The sequence below is a fragment of the Tasmannia lanceolata genome, unplaced genomic scaffold (genome assembly GCF_043159265.1).
Source record: "Tasmannia lanceolata isolate RefF3 unplaced genomic scaffold, GAP_Taslan_0.1 ptg000004l, whole genome shotgun sequence".
NCBI lineage: Eukaryota > Viridiplantae > Streptophyta > Magnoliopsida > Canellales > Winteraceae > Tasmannia > Tasmannia lanceolata.
Window position 1 is genome coordinate 8433319 of NW_027518681.1, and position 15940 is coordinate 8449258.

The 15940-nt window shown below is 39.1% G+C and overlaps 1 protein-coding gene across 1 annotated transcript; it reads right to left on the reverse strand.

Annotated features, from left to right (window-relative positions):
- Positions 1-620: 620 nt before the first annotated feature.
- On the reverse strand, positions 621-15889 carry LOC143875621 (polyubiquitin-like). The gene is made up of 6 exons (XM_077377233.1): positions 15385-15889; positions 14265-14542; positions 10610-11042; positions 4290-4439; positions 1347-1406; positions 621-1209 (listed from the first exon to the last, which is right to left on the reverse strand). The coding sequence occupies exons 1-6, from the start codon at positions 15472-15474 to the stop codon at positions 919-921; spliced, it is 1302 nt and encodes a 433-aa protein (XP_077233348.1). The 5' UTR covers positions 15475-15889; the 3' UTR covers positions 621-918.
- Between the last annotated feature and the right edge of the window lie 51 nt (positions 15890-15940).

Below are 15940 nucleotides of genomic sequence, written 5' to 3' on the forward strand. Positions count from 1 at the left end.
ATATGAAGCAGGGATTAAAAAAAAGGTAAGATATCTCTCAAGTCCAACCCTGGCTTTCTTTCTATCTTTCTTTAAACGGCTCTCTCTTTTTTCTCTCTAACATGAACCGTTGGTGGGTCCACCAATTAATTTGTTGAAATCTTTGAACAAGGTAGGTGCCCCTCATATTTTTCAAAATGAATTGCAGGACCCACACCATAGGATGATCCAAACCTTCCATTTGATGGGCCACAACGTAAATAGGTTGCGCCCCAAAATATCATTTCCATAGGATGATCGCAGCCCTCCAATCTATAGAGGTTTCCATAATACTCAGTTTCTGTTTAGATCAGAGGGCTAGGATCATCCTATGGAAATGATATTTTGGGGCACAACCTATTTCCGTTGCGGCCGATCAAATGGATTTTTTGGTGTAAATAAGCTTAAACTATTCAAATGGATTTTTATAGGGTAAATAAGCTGCTGCTTCTTCTTCTTCTTTTTTTTTTTTTTTTGATTGATATAGGGTAAATAAGCTATAGCAAGTGGCGGCTGATGTCCTCTAAGAGAAAAATCACAACCTATGTCAAATAAACAAGCACTAAAGAATAAGATAAAGGGTATGTTGAATTTTCAGGATGGATTATAAAGGTTTGGTTTCATAACTTTAAGTATAAATGATTCAATAACACAGTGTCTAAGCTGAGTGATATAGGGTAAATAAGCTTCTTCTTCTTCTTTTCTTTTTTTTTTTGAATGACATAGGGTAAATAAGCTATAGCAAGAGGCTGATGTCCTGTAAGAGAAAAATCACAACCTATGTCAAATAAACAAGCACTAAAGAATAAGATAACAGGGTCTGTTGAATTTTCAGAAAGGATTATAAAGGTTTGGTTTCATACTATTAAGTATCCATTGGAGATGATGTTATTTTTAAACTTATTCTTCAAAAACGAGAGGAGGTTTGGCTGACCACCACTCCTCAATCGCAGAAGACATAACTGACAGAAAGTAACTTTCCGAAGTGTGCAGAGTTGATTCCTTCTGAATATTATAATCGGCAATGGTGCGTCCATCCTCAAGCTCTTTCTCATCAAAGATGAGACACTGCTGGTCAGGCGGAATCCCCTCCTTGTCATGAATTCTGGCCTTCACATTATCAATAGTATCAGAACTCTCCACCTCCAGAGTGATAGTCTTGCCGGTGAGAGTTTTCACGAAGATCTGCATCTGTAAACGCAATAAAATTTATTAGCACAAATCGATAAAAGAGATTTAAAAGAGGATAAAGGATATAGATCATGTAGCATATTAGAAAACTCATCAATAAGAACATAAGGAGATTATAATAAAGAAAAGTGAAGAACCTTGCAGCTTTTTCTTTTGCAAGAGAAAAAAAAAAAGGAATAGAGATGCAAACATACCCTCTATTTATGCGGTTCAACAAGATCAACGGTCTCGAATGCGCATACATGTTTTCATGTGGGACCCTAGAATTGTTCGTTACAGTCGGAGAGAGAGAGAGAGAGGGAGAGATTTTTTCAAAAGGAATAGTCTTTCTATTGACCGAAAGTGAGGGAGAGATTTTAGGATTTTTTGTTATCAAGGGTAAAATAGGTAACGAAAATTTGGGGGATTCTTGCATGGTAAGAAGATTACAATTAAAAGGCAATTCATCAGTGGTCATTGTGGCACCTAAATTAACCATAAATTTGGCATTCCTTGCTTAATTTTACTCATTATCTCTCTCTCTCTCTCTAACCATTTGGTAAAGTTTTCTATTTTCCTGAAACCTCAACATTTGTGATGGATTTTACACGGAATATGAAGTTCTATTTTCGTAACTTCCTCCCTCTATTTTATTATTGCGGCAACACAGTTTTATATCATAGATAATAGATATAGGGAGATTATTTTTTCACCCCCGATAGGAGTGATTCGCCCCCCTTTAACTTGAATTGTGGGCAACTTTAACACTTTTTGACGTCAAATCATGTTAAAAGGGGGGGACCTACCTCGTAGGGGGTAAAAAATCATCACCCTAGATATATAGATATAAGCTTGGGAAAACTACTAAAAACCCCTTAATTCAAAACATATATATCTCTCTCTCACCAACCATAACAAACAATTTTGAGGTCCCATACTCCCATATGAAGACATCCATGAAGTGGCCCACATGGTTGTGAACAAGCGTAACATGGATAGTAGGGCCTACGTAGATAAATGATCTAAACCCTTCAATTTGAGGAGCTTTTATTAGATATAAACTCCTAACGTAAGAATGATAAATATACGGTCTTTGGGCGTGCCCCAAAAGTTGGGGGCGATTGGATGGTTCCTAAACCCTTCAATTTGAGGAGCTTTTATTAAAATATGAACTCCTAACACAAAAATTATATACAGACGGTGTCTGTTACGCTTGCTCATGATCATGTGGGCCACCTCATGCGGTTCAACAAGATCAACGGTCTCGACTGCGCATACATGTTTTCATGTGGGACCCTAGCATTGTTCGTTATAGTCTGTGAGAGAGAGAGAGAGAGAGAGAGAGAGAGAGAGAGAGAGAGTTTTTCCAAAAGGAGTAGTCTTTCTACTGACCGAAAGCGAGGGAGAGAGTCTTTCTATTGACCGAAAGTGAGGGAGAGATTTTAGGATTTTTTTCTTTTCATTAAAATTTTCTGTACTTAATGGGTAACTAATCAAGGGTAAAATAGGTTAAGAAATTTTTGAAAATTATTTAAGGCGGAAAATGGCTGTATTGGTAATTATAAAAAATTTGGGGGATTCTTGTAAATATATCTAGGGGGTTTTTAGTAGTTTTCCCCTGTAAGCTTCCTTAAAAAAAAACCCTAGACATTCTCGTTCTCCTCTTCCCTAAGCCTTTCTCTCTTACTCTTCACCATATCACAAGGTATTGTTACGAAACCGGATCGGTTCGTAACGGATTTGATCTTCTCAGAGGGAAGATCAGCCTCTGGATCCACTTCGAGGGAAGGATCGATCCTCCTTTGTGCACAACGACACACTTTCTAGAATAATTTTCTTCATTCCTTTCCAAAAGACTGACTACATGTTATTTAAAGAAAAACCCTAATCTAGATAACCCTTATCCCTAAGAGTCCTACCCAAACTAAACAACTAATAAAGCAACAATATCTGAACTAATTTATTTAATCCAAGTGGGGCCAGATAAGGCACGTAACAGGTATGAACATAATTGGGCTTATTGCTTATTTTTTATCTTTTTTTATTGGCTATTAGAAAAAATTGCATATATGTTGCTTCATCTCATTAGCTTTTCTTTAGGGCAGTGATAAACCGACTCCCCATGTGTCTATCTCCCCTTTCTCTCTGTAACCTAGAGGAGAGAGAAAGACACATGGGGAGTCGATTTATCACTCCCCTTTTTTTACTCTCTCTCTCTCTCTCTCTCTCTCTCTCTCTCTCTCTCTCTCTCCTAGATGTTAAGAAAGGCTTCATGTTTTCCTACTTCTATATTACGTTTATGCACTCAAAGTTTCTATATTCCTAGTTGTTGGGCTCCCAAGTGATTGCTTCGACTTGTTTCTTGCACCTCTTATCTATAATCCCAACCCTACGATTTCTGGAGGTAAAATGGAAGTGTATAAACCTTCACAAATCTGTCCATTTTTTGCCTCCACGGTTCTAAGGGTTAGGATGATCCTATGGAGTTGATTTTTTGTGGAGACCCTATCTATGTGAGGGCCAATCAAATGAATGGTTTGGATCACCCAAACAATGTGGGCCTCCACTGTATTTTAAGCTAGTGTGTAGATAACTTATCTACACTTGTGTGTAGAAACCGTTTTCTCATATATATATATATATATATAAGTTAAAAAGATTGTTCAAAGGAGAGAGAGAGGAAAAAGATTGTGCGCTCTTGGGCCCAATCACATGGATCCCACATTTTTTGTGGTGATCCAAAACATTCATTTGCAAGGCCTCATCATAGATAGGGTGTGTAACAAAAATAGCTCTATTTGATCATCCTAACCGCTCCAAAAGTGGGGGCAAAAATGGGCAGATTTGTGGCAAACGGTATCTGTCCATTTTGCCCTCCACTTTTGGATAGGTTAGGATGATCCTATGGAGCTGATTTTTTGTAGACACCCCATCCATGTAAGGGTCTTTCAAATGAATGCTTTGGATCATCCTAACAAAGTGGGCCCACATGTGATTGGGCCCTCAAGCGCATCATAAGCTTGGTGCGCTCGAGCGCACAATCTTTTTCCTCATATATGTGTGTGTATAACTGTGATGTACCAGATGTTAGAATGTATTACCTGACCAACGTCGGTAGTTTTAATAAGCACACTATCATCGTATGTTTTGTATGATTCCACAATGCAAGGAAGATCCAAGAGAGATGCTGGAAAATGATCATTGCCAATGACAAATGTGCCACTTCTTCCATCCTCTGTAACACAAAACCTCTAGATGTTTTCACATACCAAATATTATGAAAGGAAAATGTAAGATCCCAACCTATAATGGCATTATCAAGTTTCTGATAATGAATGCAAGTAAAAGATGCAATGAGGCAAGGTAGTCAAGTGCGAATAGTAAACAAATGTTCAAGGGAGATAGATATCTGGCTTTCTACTAACTATGAGAACAATTACTGATTACTTAAGATCTATATTTATTGTTTGATATTATATTCATTCAAAAGATAGAATCCTTCTGAGTCTATAGGATTTGGCACAACCATTCAAAAAAAACATTGAATTAGCATCAAAAACCTGTTTCTAATAGGAAAACCGTCTACCTGATGGCAAAATTATGCTCTATCATGGATGGTCATGATCCACAAATACTATGGTCTAGGGATCCTGAAGAAAATACATAGGGAAATTTCAGGTTTAGCACTCTGATGATAGCAAGCAGAAGATGGTGGCTGACATGATATGTTTTCACAGGTGGAGCTTCATTCAGTGAATTTCATTTAACTAGCAAGGGCGTAGATGGAAATTGAAAGGCCAATGACAGCTTCACTTTCCGAGATGGTTTTCTTTGGTGGATAGATTCACCAAACGTTCATACCTAGGACAAATTTGGATAGAGATTTCACTCCCACCAGTGACTTCCTCCACGAATTGGATTTTAGGATCTGAAAATAAGGGAACATCTCCCATTTGAATTTATTAAAAATAGTTTGAAGACCGTAAACTTTCCAATTCTAGTACAAAATTTGATGGATTGGGTTGCTGACGACCAACCGGTTGTTCCAATATTTAGCAATTTTTTATTTTTTGTACATATTGTAATAAATTTAATTTTTTAAGTAATAAAGAGGCTTTTTTTTACATATTTTGTTCATTTAATTGTTTCTTATATATATTTTTAACGATTTCTGATTTTTGGATTTTTTTTTCATATTCTTAACTATTAAAAAAATCGAACAGCCGAAACACCGAACAAAACGGCCGAAACATCGAAGTGTTCCGTTCCATCGGCCAAAACGAAACGGGGAATGAAACGAAATTCTGCTTATGGCCTTAAAATGGTCTAAATTTTTTAAGGTCACCTGAAATGTATTGGATCTGCCTGTCTAACTTGGTATCATGACATTTTTCCTAATTACTTTTGAGAAGTTCTCTAGACACACAAGCGCATAACACATTTTCATACTACAAGTGCAACTAGGGTCGGGTAGGCTCCAAAGTAGAGTCAACCCCAGCCCAAACTAACCCAATTTATCGAACATAACCAAACCCATGCTACATCTCATCAATCCAAACCCTACCCAATTTTCCGAATTCATGTTAAGTTAGGGTAGATGAAATGAAGCCCCCAACATCCACCTATATACTCAGCCATTTGATCCTAAAATTCAAAACAAAACAGCCTATCATTTATGAAAACACTTCCCATATCTTCTTTGTTCCCAATTTGCTATACATCCATAGAGGGAAAACAACAATAAAAAGAAAACAAATCAGCAAAAGAATCATGTATTTCCATTTCAATCCGACATCCCATCACAAAACAGAGACAAACAGAAAAGAAAGTCATTCCAGTCACATTCACTCCCATCCCAATGTCATCCATCATCAATAACAGAGAGAGAGGGAGAGAGTCTTACTTGCTGCAGTTAAATTATGGGTGGTTGCCCACGACAATGATGAGTTCAATGAAAAATGAAGAAAAAAACATCAATTAAAAGAGAACAAATCAGCAAAAGAAACATATATTTCCATTTTCATCGGACATCCCATCATAGAACAGAGAAAATGTTGCATCCAGGAATTGAGAAGAAGACAAAATCAACATAAGAAGTTCCCTCTTCTGGGGGGAAATCCTCTGAATACTACAATACAGATAAAATTAGACAGAAAGACAAATGCTGCTGTTTCATATCTACTACATACCCATATAACAATGCCAAATTCAGTTACAAAACCTACCTTGTAACTGTCTTCCACTACTTAAACATGCGAACCACAAAACACACAAAATAAACAGGGAATAACTAAAACAACAATAACTGAAATGAAGTGGTTGGCTTATGGAACGTATCATTCCCTTCCCCTTGGAACTGAACCTTGTCCTCAAGGTTCGAAATCAGGAAATATTTCTTTGAGCTGATGCCATGTCTCCCAGGTAGCGTCTTCAGGAGGTCTATTAGCCCATTGCACAAGCACCTGTGTAACAGCTCGGTTATTCCTCTTCACCATTTTTCGTTCCAGCACTGCTATAGGTTCCTGCTTGATCTCACCCTCTTCATTTATTAATGTCAAAGCAGTTTGAGATTGGGCATTTTGTCCTAGTTTACGTTTCAAACAAGAAACGTGGAAGACAGGGTGAATACGAGAACCCTCCGGGAGCTCCACTGTGTATGCAACAGGTCCCAACCGTTGTAAAATTCTGTAGGGACTATAAAATTTAGGAGCTAACTTCATATTTGCTCTCACAGCAACTGTGGACTGCTTGTATGGTTGCAAGTGCAAGTAAACAAAATCCCCAATCTGAAATTCTCTTTCAGTTCGATGTTGGTCTGCTTGTTGCTTCATTCTATGCCTTGCTTGCTGTAAATTTGCACGTATGATACAAATAAAGCTGTCCCGTTCCTTTAGTTGCTGGTCTAATGCAGCGACATTGGTGCCTCCAGGTGTATACATTGCTAGTGAAGGAGACTTTTGCCCATAAACAGCTTCATAAGGAGTGGTTTTAGTGGCTGAGTGGAATGAAGTGTTATACCAATATTCAGCAAGTGAAATCCAGCGTACCCATTGTTTGGGTTTCTCTCCTGCAGTGCATCTTAAGTAAGCTTCCAAACACCGATTTAGTACCTCCGTTTGGCCATCCGTTTGAGGATGGTAAGATGAACTCATCTTCAACTGAGTCCCCTGCAGTTTGAACAATTCTTGCCAAAATTTGCTTAAGAAAACTGGGTCTCGATCACTGACAATCGATGTTGGCATTCCATGAAGCTTGAATACATAATCTATGAAGAATTGAGCCACAGTTGAAGCTGTATAAGGATGAGCCATTGGTATGAAGTGGGCATATTTGCTAAGTCTGTCCACAACTACAAAAATAACACTTTTTCCATGAGATTGGGCAGACCATCAATGAAATCCATTGAAATTTCAGTCCAAACTCTTGTGGGAATTTGTAGAGGCTGCAGTAGGCCAGGATAAGCAACACTTTCTCCTTTGTTGCGTTGACAAGTATCACATTCAGCAACATGTCTTCGGACGTCCATTTTCATGCCTCGCGAATAAAAAGACCGTTTGAGCCTCTCTAAAGTTTTAAGCACCCCAGCGTGGCCACCAGTTGGTGTTCCGTGCATTTCATGCATGATGCTTTCTCGTAAGGAAGATTTTGAACTGAGAACAAGTCTCCCTTTATATCTAAGTTCACCCTTTGTCCATGTATAACCTGATGGTGGCCTTGAATCAGTTTCTATCTGTTGTATTAGTTGTTGAAGCTCAGAATCATTCGCCCATTCTTCCTTAATTGAAGATAGCCAATCTGAATGTGGTGACGAGATTGCTTGCAATTCTCCTTCATACTCTATCTTGCGAGAAAGAGCATCAGCGACCTTGTTTTCAACACCCTTTTTGTAAACAATGTCATAATCATAACCCACTAATTTGGTTAACCATTTTTGTTGCCCTGGCGTTGTTATACGTTGTTCCATAAAATATTTCAAACTTTGATGATCCGTCCAAACTTGAAAATGTCGGCCAACCAAATAAGGACGCCATTTACTAACAGCATCTACTATAGCAAGCATTACCTTTTCATACACTGACAGTCCCAGGTTCCTTTGTGACAAGGCCTTGCTAGTATATGCTATAGGTCGGCCATTCTGCGATAATATTGCACCCACGCCGATTCCCGAGGCATCACATTCTATCACAAATTCTTGTGAAAAATCTGGTAGGGCTAAGACTGGTGTTATGCTCATAGCATTTTTTAACTTCTCAAATACCAAGTCAGATTCTCCATTCCAAAGAAAAGAATCCTTTTTTAACATCGTTGTTAAAGGCTTACTGATTTTCCCGTAGTCTTTCACAAATCTACAATAATAGCCCGCGAGGCCCAAGAATCTTCGTAAAGCCTTTAGATTTTTGGGTTTTGGCCAGTTAACCATGCTTTCAATTTTGGCTGGATCTGTTGCTACTCCATTGCTAGAGATATTGTGCCCCAAATAATCCAACTGTGTACACCCAAATGAGCACTTTGAACGCTTAACATAGAGCTTGTTTTGCCGAAGTATTTCAAGGGTAGATTCCAAATGATGTACATGGTCTGTCTAGGTAGGGCTATAGACTAGTATGTCATCAAAAAATACAAGGATGAATTTTCGAAGATGGGCTTTAAATACCTGGTTCATTAAGCTCTGAAAAGTGGATGGTGCATTAGTGAGTCCAAATGGCATTACAAGGAACTCGTAGTGCCCTTCATGCGTGTGAAATGCTGTTTTGGGAATATCTGGCTGATGAACTCTGATTTGGTGGTATCCCGAGCGTAAGTCTAGCTTGGAGAAAAATTGTGCACCGTGAAGCTCATCCAACAACTCATCAATTACTGGAATAGGAAATTTATCCTTGACAGTAACCCGATTCAACGCCCTATAGTCAACACAAAATCTCCAAGTGCTGTCTTTTTTCCGTACCAATAGTACAGGTGATGAATACGGACTAGTGCTAGGTCACACAATGCCAGCTTTCAACATCTCTCTTACCAAACGTTCAATTTCATTTTTTTGCATATAAGGGTACCGGTAGGGGCTAACATTTGTGGGTTGGCTGCTAGGCAACAGAGGTATACAGTGATCATGAGAGCGTTCCGGAGGTAATCCTGTTGGCTCCGTAGATACATCTATGTAGTTGTTCAATAGATCAGCAAGGTCCAACGGCATCACTTCTTCAGTAGGGGTCGTTGTTATGGAAAACAATTGTGCAACAGCCCCTTGGTCAGATTTCCTCAGAAGTCTTCCCATCTGGTGATTAGAAATCATCTGCACCGAACCTCCTTTACCCCCACGTAACACATGACGTCGGCCTCCAATCGTGAATTCCATTCTTAATTTTGAGAAATCCCAAGTTATAGGACCAAGTGTGGCAAGCCATTGCACACCCAAGACAACATCACAGCCTCCTAAAGTCAATAATCTTACCTCAGTTTGAAAATTTGTCCCTTGCATGGTCCATTGGAATTGCTTACAAACAGCCGTGCTCATTAGCCTCCCGCCATCCGCTACTGTAACTTTCAAGGGTTGAGTAGGATAAGTCAGACATCCGGCTCTCTTGGCAACACGAGGGTCCACAAAATTGTGCGTACTCCCCGAGTCAATCAAAATTACCACTGGTTGCATTTTGACATATCCTCGTATTCCTATTGTTTGAGTAGTAGAAGAACCATTTAATGTGTGCACTGATATTACCGGATCGGTTTCTGCCTCCTCTTCCTTTTCTACCACTGGTTCATCAGTTTCTTCATCAGAGCTGCCTGCTTCAATCAAGAAGATTTGCCTCTTCTTGCATCGATGTCCTGGGGTGAACTGTTCATCACAATTAAAACACAGACCTTTTGCTCGTCGGTCGTTCATCTCAGTTTGGGTCATTCTTCGAATAACTGAGGGTCCGGAGCCACTAAGATTTGCAAAATTCTTTGTCGGAATAGTGAATGATGATGCCGGTTTGTTTGCTCCGATCCTACTCCGTTTAAGGGCCTCGGCATTTTCTTCTTGTAGAAGTGCTAGACCGAGAGCCAGAGTGACATTCGTAGGCTTAAACATTTTTACTCCAGGTCGTAACTCCTCCTTGAGGCCGCTGATGAAGCAACTCACATAGAATGACTCGCTAAGACCTTTGGTGCACGTGGCTCACTCTTCAAACCTTTCTTGGTAGTCTTTAACCGAGGAAGTTTATTGAAGTGTTGTCAGAGAACCAACAAAATCTTGAAGAACATTGGGTCCAAAACGGGTGCACAGGGCCTGTACAAATCCATCCCAACTGATGTGTTCTTGAGCATTCTTAAACCATCTAAACCATTGTAGTGCTCTTTTCTCTAGATGTATCGTTGCTATAGCCATCTTCTGCCCCTCAGACACTTGATTGTAATAAAAAAATTGTTCCGCTCTATAAACCCAGCCTAGAGGATCTTCCCCATCAATTCGAGGAAAATCAATTTTGCCTAGTCTGGTATGAATCATTCCACCAGAAGCAGCAGTTCTAACAGGCGTACTGTTATTGGAATCATATTGCTCTTGTCTGCTCTGCAAATCTTGTTGGGTTTGTGCTACAGAAGCAGCGAGTTGTCCATACTTTAGATCCATGGCTGCTAGCATCCCTTTAATCTCATTCAACCCTTCAGCCTGCCGGTCAGAATTTTCCCAGAGCGAACGGCTCTGCTTCAAGTCTGTTGGTTTCATATTGTCTAGTTCCCTCGGCCATGGCCGCCCCAAAAACAAGCACAGCAGTACCGACCTGCTCTGATACCAAAATGTTGCATCCAGGAATTGAGAAGAAGACAAAATCAACATATGAAGTTCCCTCTTCTGGGGGTAAATCCTCTGAATACTACAATACAGATAAAATTATACAGAAAGACAAATGCTACTGTTTCATATCTAATACATACCCATATAACAATGCCAAATTCAGTTACAAAACCTACCATGTAACTGTCTTCCACTACTTAAAATGCTAACCACAAAACACACAAAATAAACAGGGAATAACTAAAACAACAATAACTGAAATGTAGTGGTTGGCTTATGGGACGTGTCAGAAAAATATCTCAACCTTGCGGTCGCAGGTTCGATCCCATGTTACCAATAAAAAAAAGAATAGAGAAAAACAGAAAACGATGTCATTCCACGCACATTCACTCCCATCCCAATGTCATCCATCATCAATAATGGAGAGAGAGAGAGAGAGAGAGAGAGAGAGAGAGAGAGAGAGAGGGAAAATTCCAATAGTCCCGAGGAGATAGAGGGGGTTGAGGGGTCTGAGGGTAACATGGAGCTAGTGGAGAGGACAGTGGATAAGGTGATAGATGTTAGTGGGAAGGTGGGGGTAAGATACCCAAGACCATTACCGAAGTTCGTGGTATGATACGGTCGATTGAATTAAGGGATATGGTTGGCGTAGAGGTTAACGAGTCTCACAGGAGTGAATCTTCGAAGAAGTCACTCCGAGAGTTTGCTAGATTGAAATCGGGTGTTAACTATGGGGATAAGAAGAGTGAGGGAGGTAAGAAGAGTTTTCCATTGAGTAGTGTCAAGTCAGGGAGAAAGGGGAGAAAGTACGTGAAAATTGTTCCCTTATTAAGACGTTATCATGGAATGTAAATGGATTGGGTTCTTTAGCGAAGAGAGCTCAAGTGAAGGAAATGGTTAAAAGATGTAAACTGAGTCTTGTATGTCTACAAGAAACCAAATTAGAGGTTATAGATAAGGTTACTGTTCGGAGTATTGGTCTCAGAGGTCAGTGGAGCTTTTCTTTTGTGAGTTCCATAGGCCTTTCTGGGGGGATTTTGGTTGCTTGGGAGGAGTCTTATTGGAATGTGGTCGAGGAATGGAAGGGTAGGTTCTCCTTGTCTGTAGTTCTGGAAAGGGTGGAAGATGCGGTGAGGGTTGTTTTCTCTGGGGTCTATGGGCCTTCTCTAAGGGTGTAGAAAAGGTTGTTATGGGGGGAGTTAGATGGGATTAGGGCGCGATGGTCCCATCCTTGGTGTCCAGGTAGAGACTTTAATGAAATTAGATTTGTGTGTGAAAGGGTGGCTTGCACAAGGTCTAATAGAAATATGGTCTTGTTCACTGATTTCATTTCTAAGCATGAGTTAATCGATATTCCGTTATCTGGGGCTCGGTTCACGTGGAATAGAGGGGAGAGTCATAGTAGGATTGACTGCTTCCTTGTATGTCCGCTGTGGATGAGCTTGACTCCTGAGGTGATACAAAAATCCCTGGTTCATTCGGTTTCGGATCACTGTCCTATTCTTCTGGATCCGAGGTTAGAATCTTGGGTCCCCCCCACCTTTTCGATTTGAGATTGCTGGCTCAAGGATCCGAATATGGAAGAAAGGATGGAACAATAGTGGGCCTCTGAAGAGGGGCCTGCAGACGTAAGAATAGGGAGAAAATTGAGATTTGTTAAGAAGATGTTGAAGGAATGGATTAAGGAGAGAGAGAGAGAGAGAGAGAGAGAGAGAGAGAGAGAGAGTTTTTTTTCCAAAAGGAATAGTCTTTCTATTGACCGAAAGTGAGGGAGAGATTTTAGGATTTTTTCTTTTCATTAAAATTTTCTATACTTAATGGTAAGTAATCAAGGGTAAAATAGGTAAAGAAAATTTTGAAAATTATTTAACGCAGAAAATGGTTGTATTGGTAATTATAAAAAAGACAGAAAATGTCTTAAAATCAATGCTCTGAATCTCCAATATTTGCATGTTAAAAGCCGCTTACATGTTCTTTCTATTGAAAACTCTCCAGTTGAGACTTGCAATATCACCAAGCTTCTTACTTGTTTACATAGCGTTAAGAAGCTCGCATTGGGCAATGATTTATTAAAGGTAAATAGCATTCATGAAGTAATTTTGAATTCATTTATAAACTTGTACACTAATCTTCACCTTTTTTTTTCCTTTGGGTCATAGGTTCTAGCGGGAACTCTCTTTGGAAATAAACTTTGAAAATTCAAAGCAGATTTTGGTTGCTTTTCGCTTGTTAAAAAGCTCGCATAATCTGCAAAAAGATCAGGGTGTGTGCTTCGATTTTCAAGACTCCAATAGGAGAATCCGTTACTACACTTGTCATTAGGTTTAAGCACACCTCCGAACCGTGGTGTCATTGGGTTTAAGCACCTCCGAACCATGGAGATGAGGAAGATGTGGGGTAGAAAGCCTGAATTACAATTCATAGAAGTGCTGCTTATGAACGCGCCGGTGCTTGAGACACTTACTATCAGCTTATACAATGGTAATGAAGATGCAGAGAGTAAAGAGTTGATGGGATTCCAAAGAGCTTCAACAAAAGCAAGGATCATATACAGTGGTTAAAAGCCATTGCAGTGGTATTTCGTTGATAGATATTTGGGTTTTCATCTAGTGGGCCTGTCACAGATCGAATGATCATTTCCATCTGATTTGTGGTAATGAACAGTTTGGATTGTCCAATCCATGCACAATATTAGATCTATGGGCATTTAGATATCCTTTATCAATGCAAAAGATTTTTCCTTTCATGTATGTTTGTTACAGGCAACTGATTTGTTCTGCTGGTTGGTGGAATGCTTCAAATACAATGAGGCAACACCGTCCATCTTTAACACAATACAATTTTGATGAGAATTGGATTAATAACCATCCCAAGCAAGGAAGGAAAAGATAATGTCAATCCTTGCAACAGTTGAGATAGAAATCAATCTAAACATATGGGTTGGATTAATGATTGTGCTAATCCTTATCGGAATTCCTTTATTTTCTACAAAGCCAGTATGCTCCGAGAGGGATATGGCTTTCCACCCCTACATCTTGCTTTCCATTTTCACGATCGATGATTGGTCTATCAAGTCTCAACAATGCAACAAATTAGGTAGGACATCATACATAATTAGAGAATGTTGTGAAACAACCACCTTTGTCCAAAAGCTTAAGCTATTCATTGGAGATGATATTATTTTAAACTTATTCTTCAACAATCGTTACCAAGAAGAGATTTGGCTTTGGAGATGAATAACATGTCCAATGTAAAGGTCACCCATGAAGAGGCAATTCCCATTTAGAGATAGATAGGGAACTGTATGCCGCGCCTGCATTCTTTATCTGCAGAAAGCTTCTGCAGAGCTGATATAAGGAAACTACTATAAGTGTCCAAAGTTGATCCCTTCTGAATATTATAATCAGCAAGGGTGCGTCCATCCGCAAGCATTTTCCTGGCGAAGAAGATGGGACGCTGCTGGTCAGGCGGAATCCCCTCCTCGTCCCGAATTCTGGCCCTCACATTATCAATAGTATCAGAACTCTCCACCTCTAGAGTGATAGTGTTGCCGGTGAGAGTTTTCACGAAGATCTGCATCTGTAAACGCAATAAAATTTATAAGCACAAATCGATAATGACGAAAGAAAGCTCGAGAAAAGAAATAGATCCAAAAAACTGGAGATTCTTCAGATAAAAACCAAGAAACGGTAGAAGAAGAGAATTGAAAGAGGAAAAACAAGAAAACAGGTATGCAAATCAGACACTAAGTAAAAGGAAAAGGGCATAAATCAAAAGCTTAGATCATTACATGGAGAGATCAAGATCAGATCTTCAAATAGATCTAAAAAATTAGCTGAATTTCTAAACAACCAAAAACCATAGACGAAGTCATTGATCAAGGTGAAACAAAGGAGATCTAGAAACGAAAATAAAGATCAAATCCAAGAAAATCTGAAATAAAGATCTAAATCTCAACAAAGCAAAGAAAACCAAAATCATCCAAATGGATTGAAAAAAACAGCATAAAAGCAAGAAATTATGAAAGAGAAATCATCCAAATTGATTAAAAAGAGCCTAAAGAATATATATCATGAAGTATATTATTAAAAAAAAATAGGACCTAAACATCCTCATCGAGAACCGAAATCATCCAAATCGATTGAAAAAACAAAATCCGAAGCAAGAGATTTAAAAGAGCATAAAGGATATAGATCATGTCGCATATTAGAAAAAATAGGATCTAAACATCCGAAACGAAACTTATGCATATAAAAACTCATCAATGAAGATTATAATAAAGAAAAGTGAAGAACGCACCTTGAGAGAGAGAAAAAAAAGAGTGAACCCTTGCAGCTTTTTCTTTTGCAAGAGAAAAAAAAGGAGTAGAGATTCAAAGGCTCATACCCTCTATTTATAGTAGCATTAGGCAACTCACTTACGCAAGGGATGAGGTGCACCGCGAAATAACCAAGAAAGCTCAAGCAATCGTAGCGCGACACATGTCTATATGAGCTGGCAAGCAGTGACATTACATAGAGGCATTGGAATTTTATGGAAAGGCTTTATTAATTGTGGGCCATTGATAAGGGAAGGATGTGATCTAATCAGATCACATAATCATAGTACGCTCTTCATTCGACGTTTCCTCCACCAAAAAGAAAGAAGGCCAGCTAAGGCCAATAAGATAATTCTATCTATATATCTTCTTGTTGACACTGGACATTAATGTTACCAAAGTAGCATTTGCTAATAATTAAAACACATTGGCCAACACAGATGGAAGAGGTGATGGAGAAGAAAATGCTGAGAGCAATGACTGGCGTAAAACCAACAGCTCTGCTTTATGTTAAAGCATGTTTCACAATCAGTGGCAGCAACAAACAAGCCAAAATTTTTGTTCTTTGTTCTGAATAGGGCTCTTTAATAGTCTCCACTCATACATGGAACTCTTCTACCAGTTTCGGTAACAAAACCTGGAAAGAAGGGATTTTTCCC

Excerpts from the sequence above, each read along its gene's own strand:
- LOC143875621 (XM_077377233.1), bottom strand. The coding sequence starts at position 15,474 with ATGTCACTGCTTGCCAGCTCATATAGACATGTGTCGCGCTACGATTGC. Across the intron at positions 14,543-15,384 it reads CGGTGCACCTCATCCCTTGC|ATGCAGATCTTCGTGAAAAC; the intron begins GTAAGTGAGTTG and ends TTGCGTTTACAG. Across the intron at positions 1,210-1,346 it reads GCAAAAGAAAAAGCTGCAAG|ATGCAGATCTTCGTGAAAAC; the intron begins GTTCTTCACTTT and ends TTGCGTTTACAG.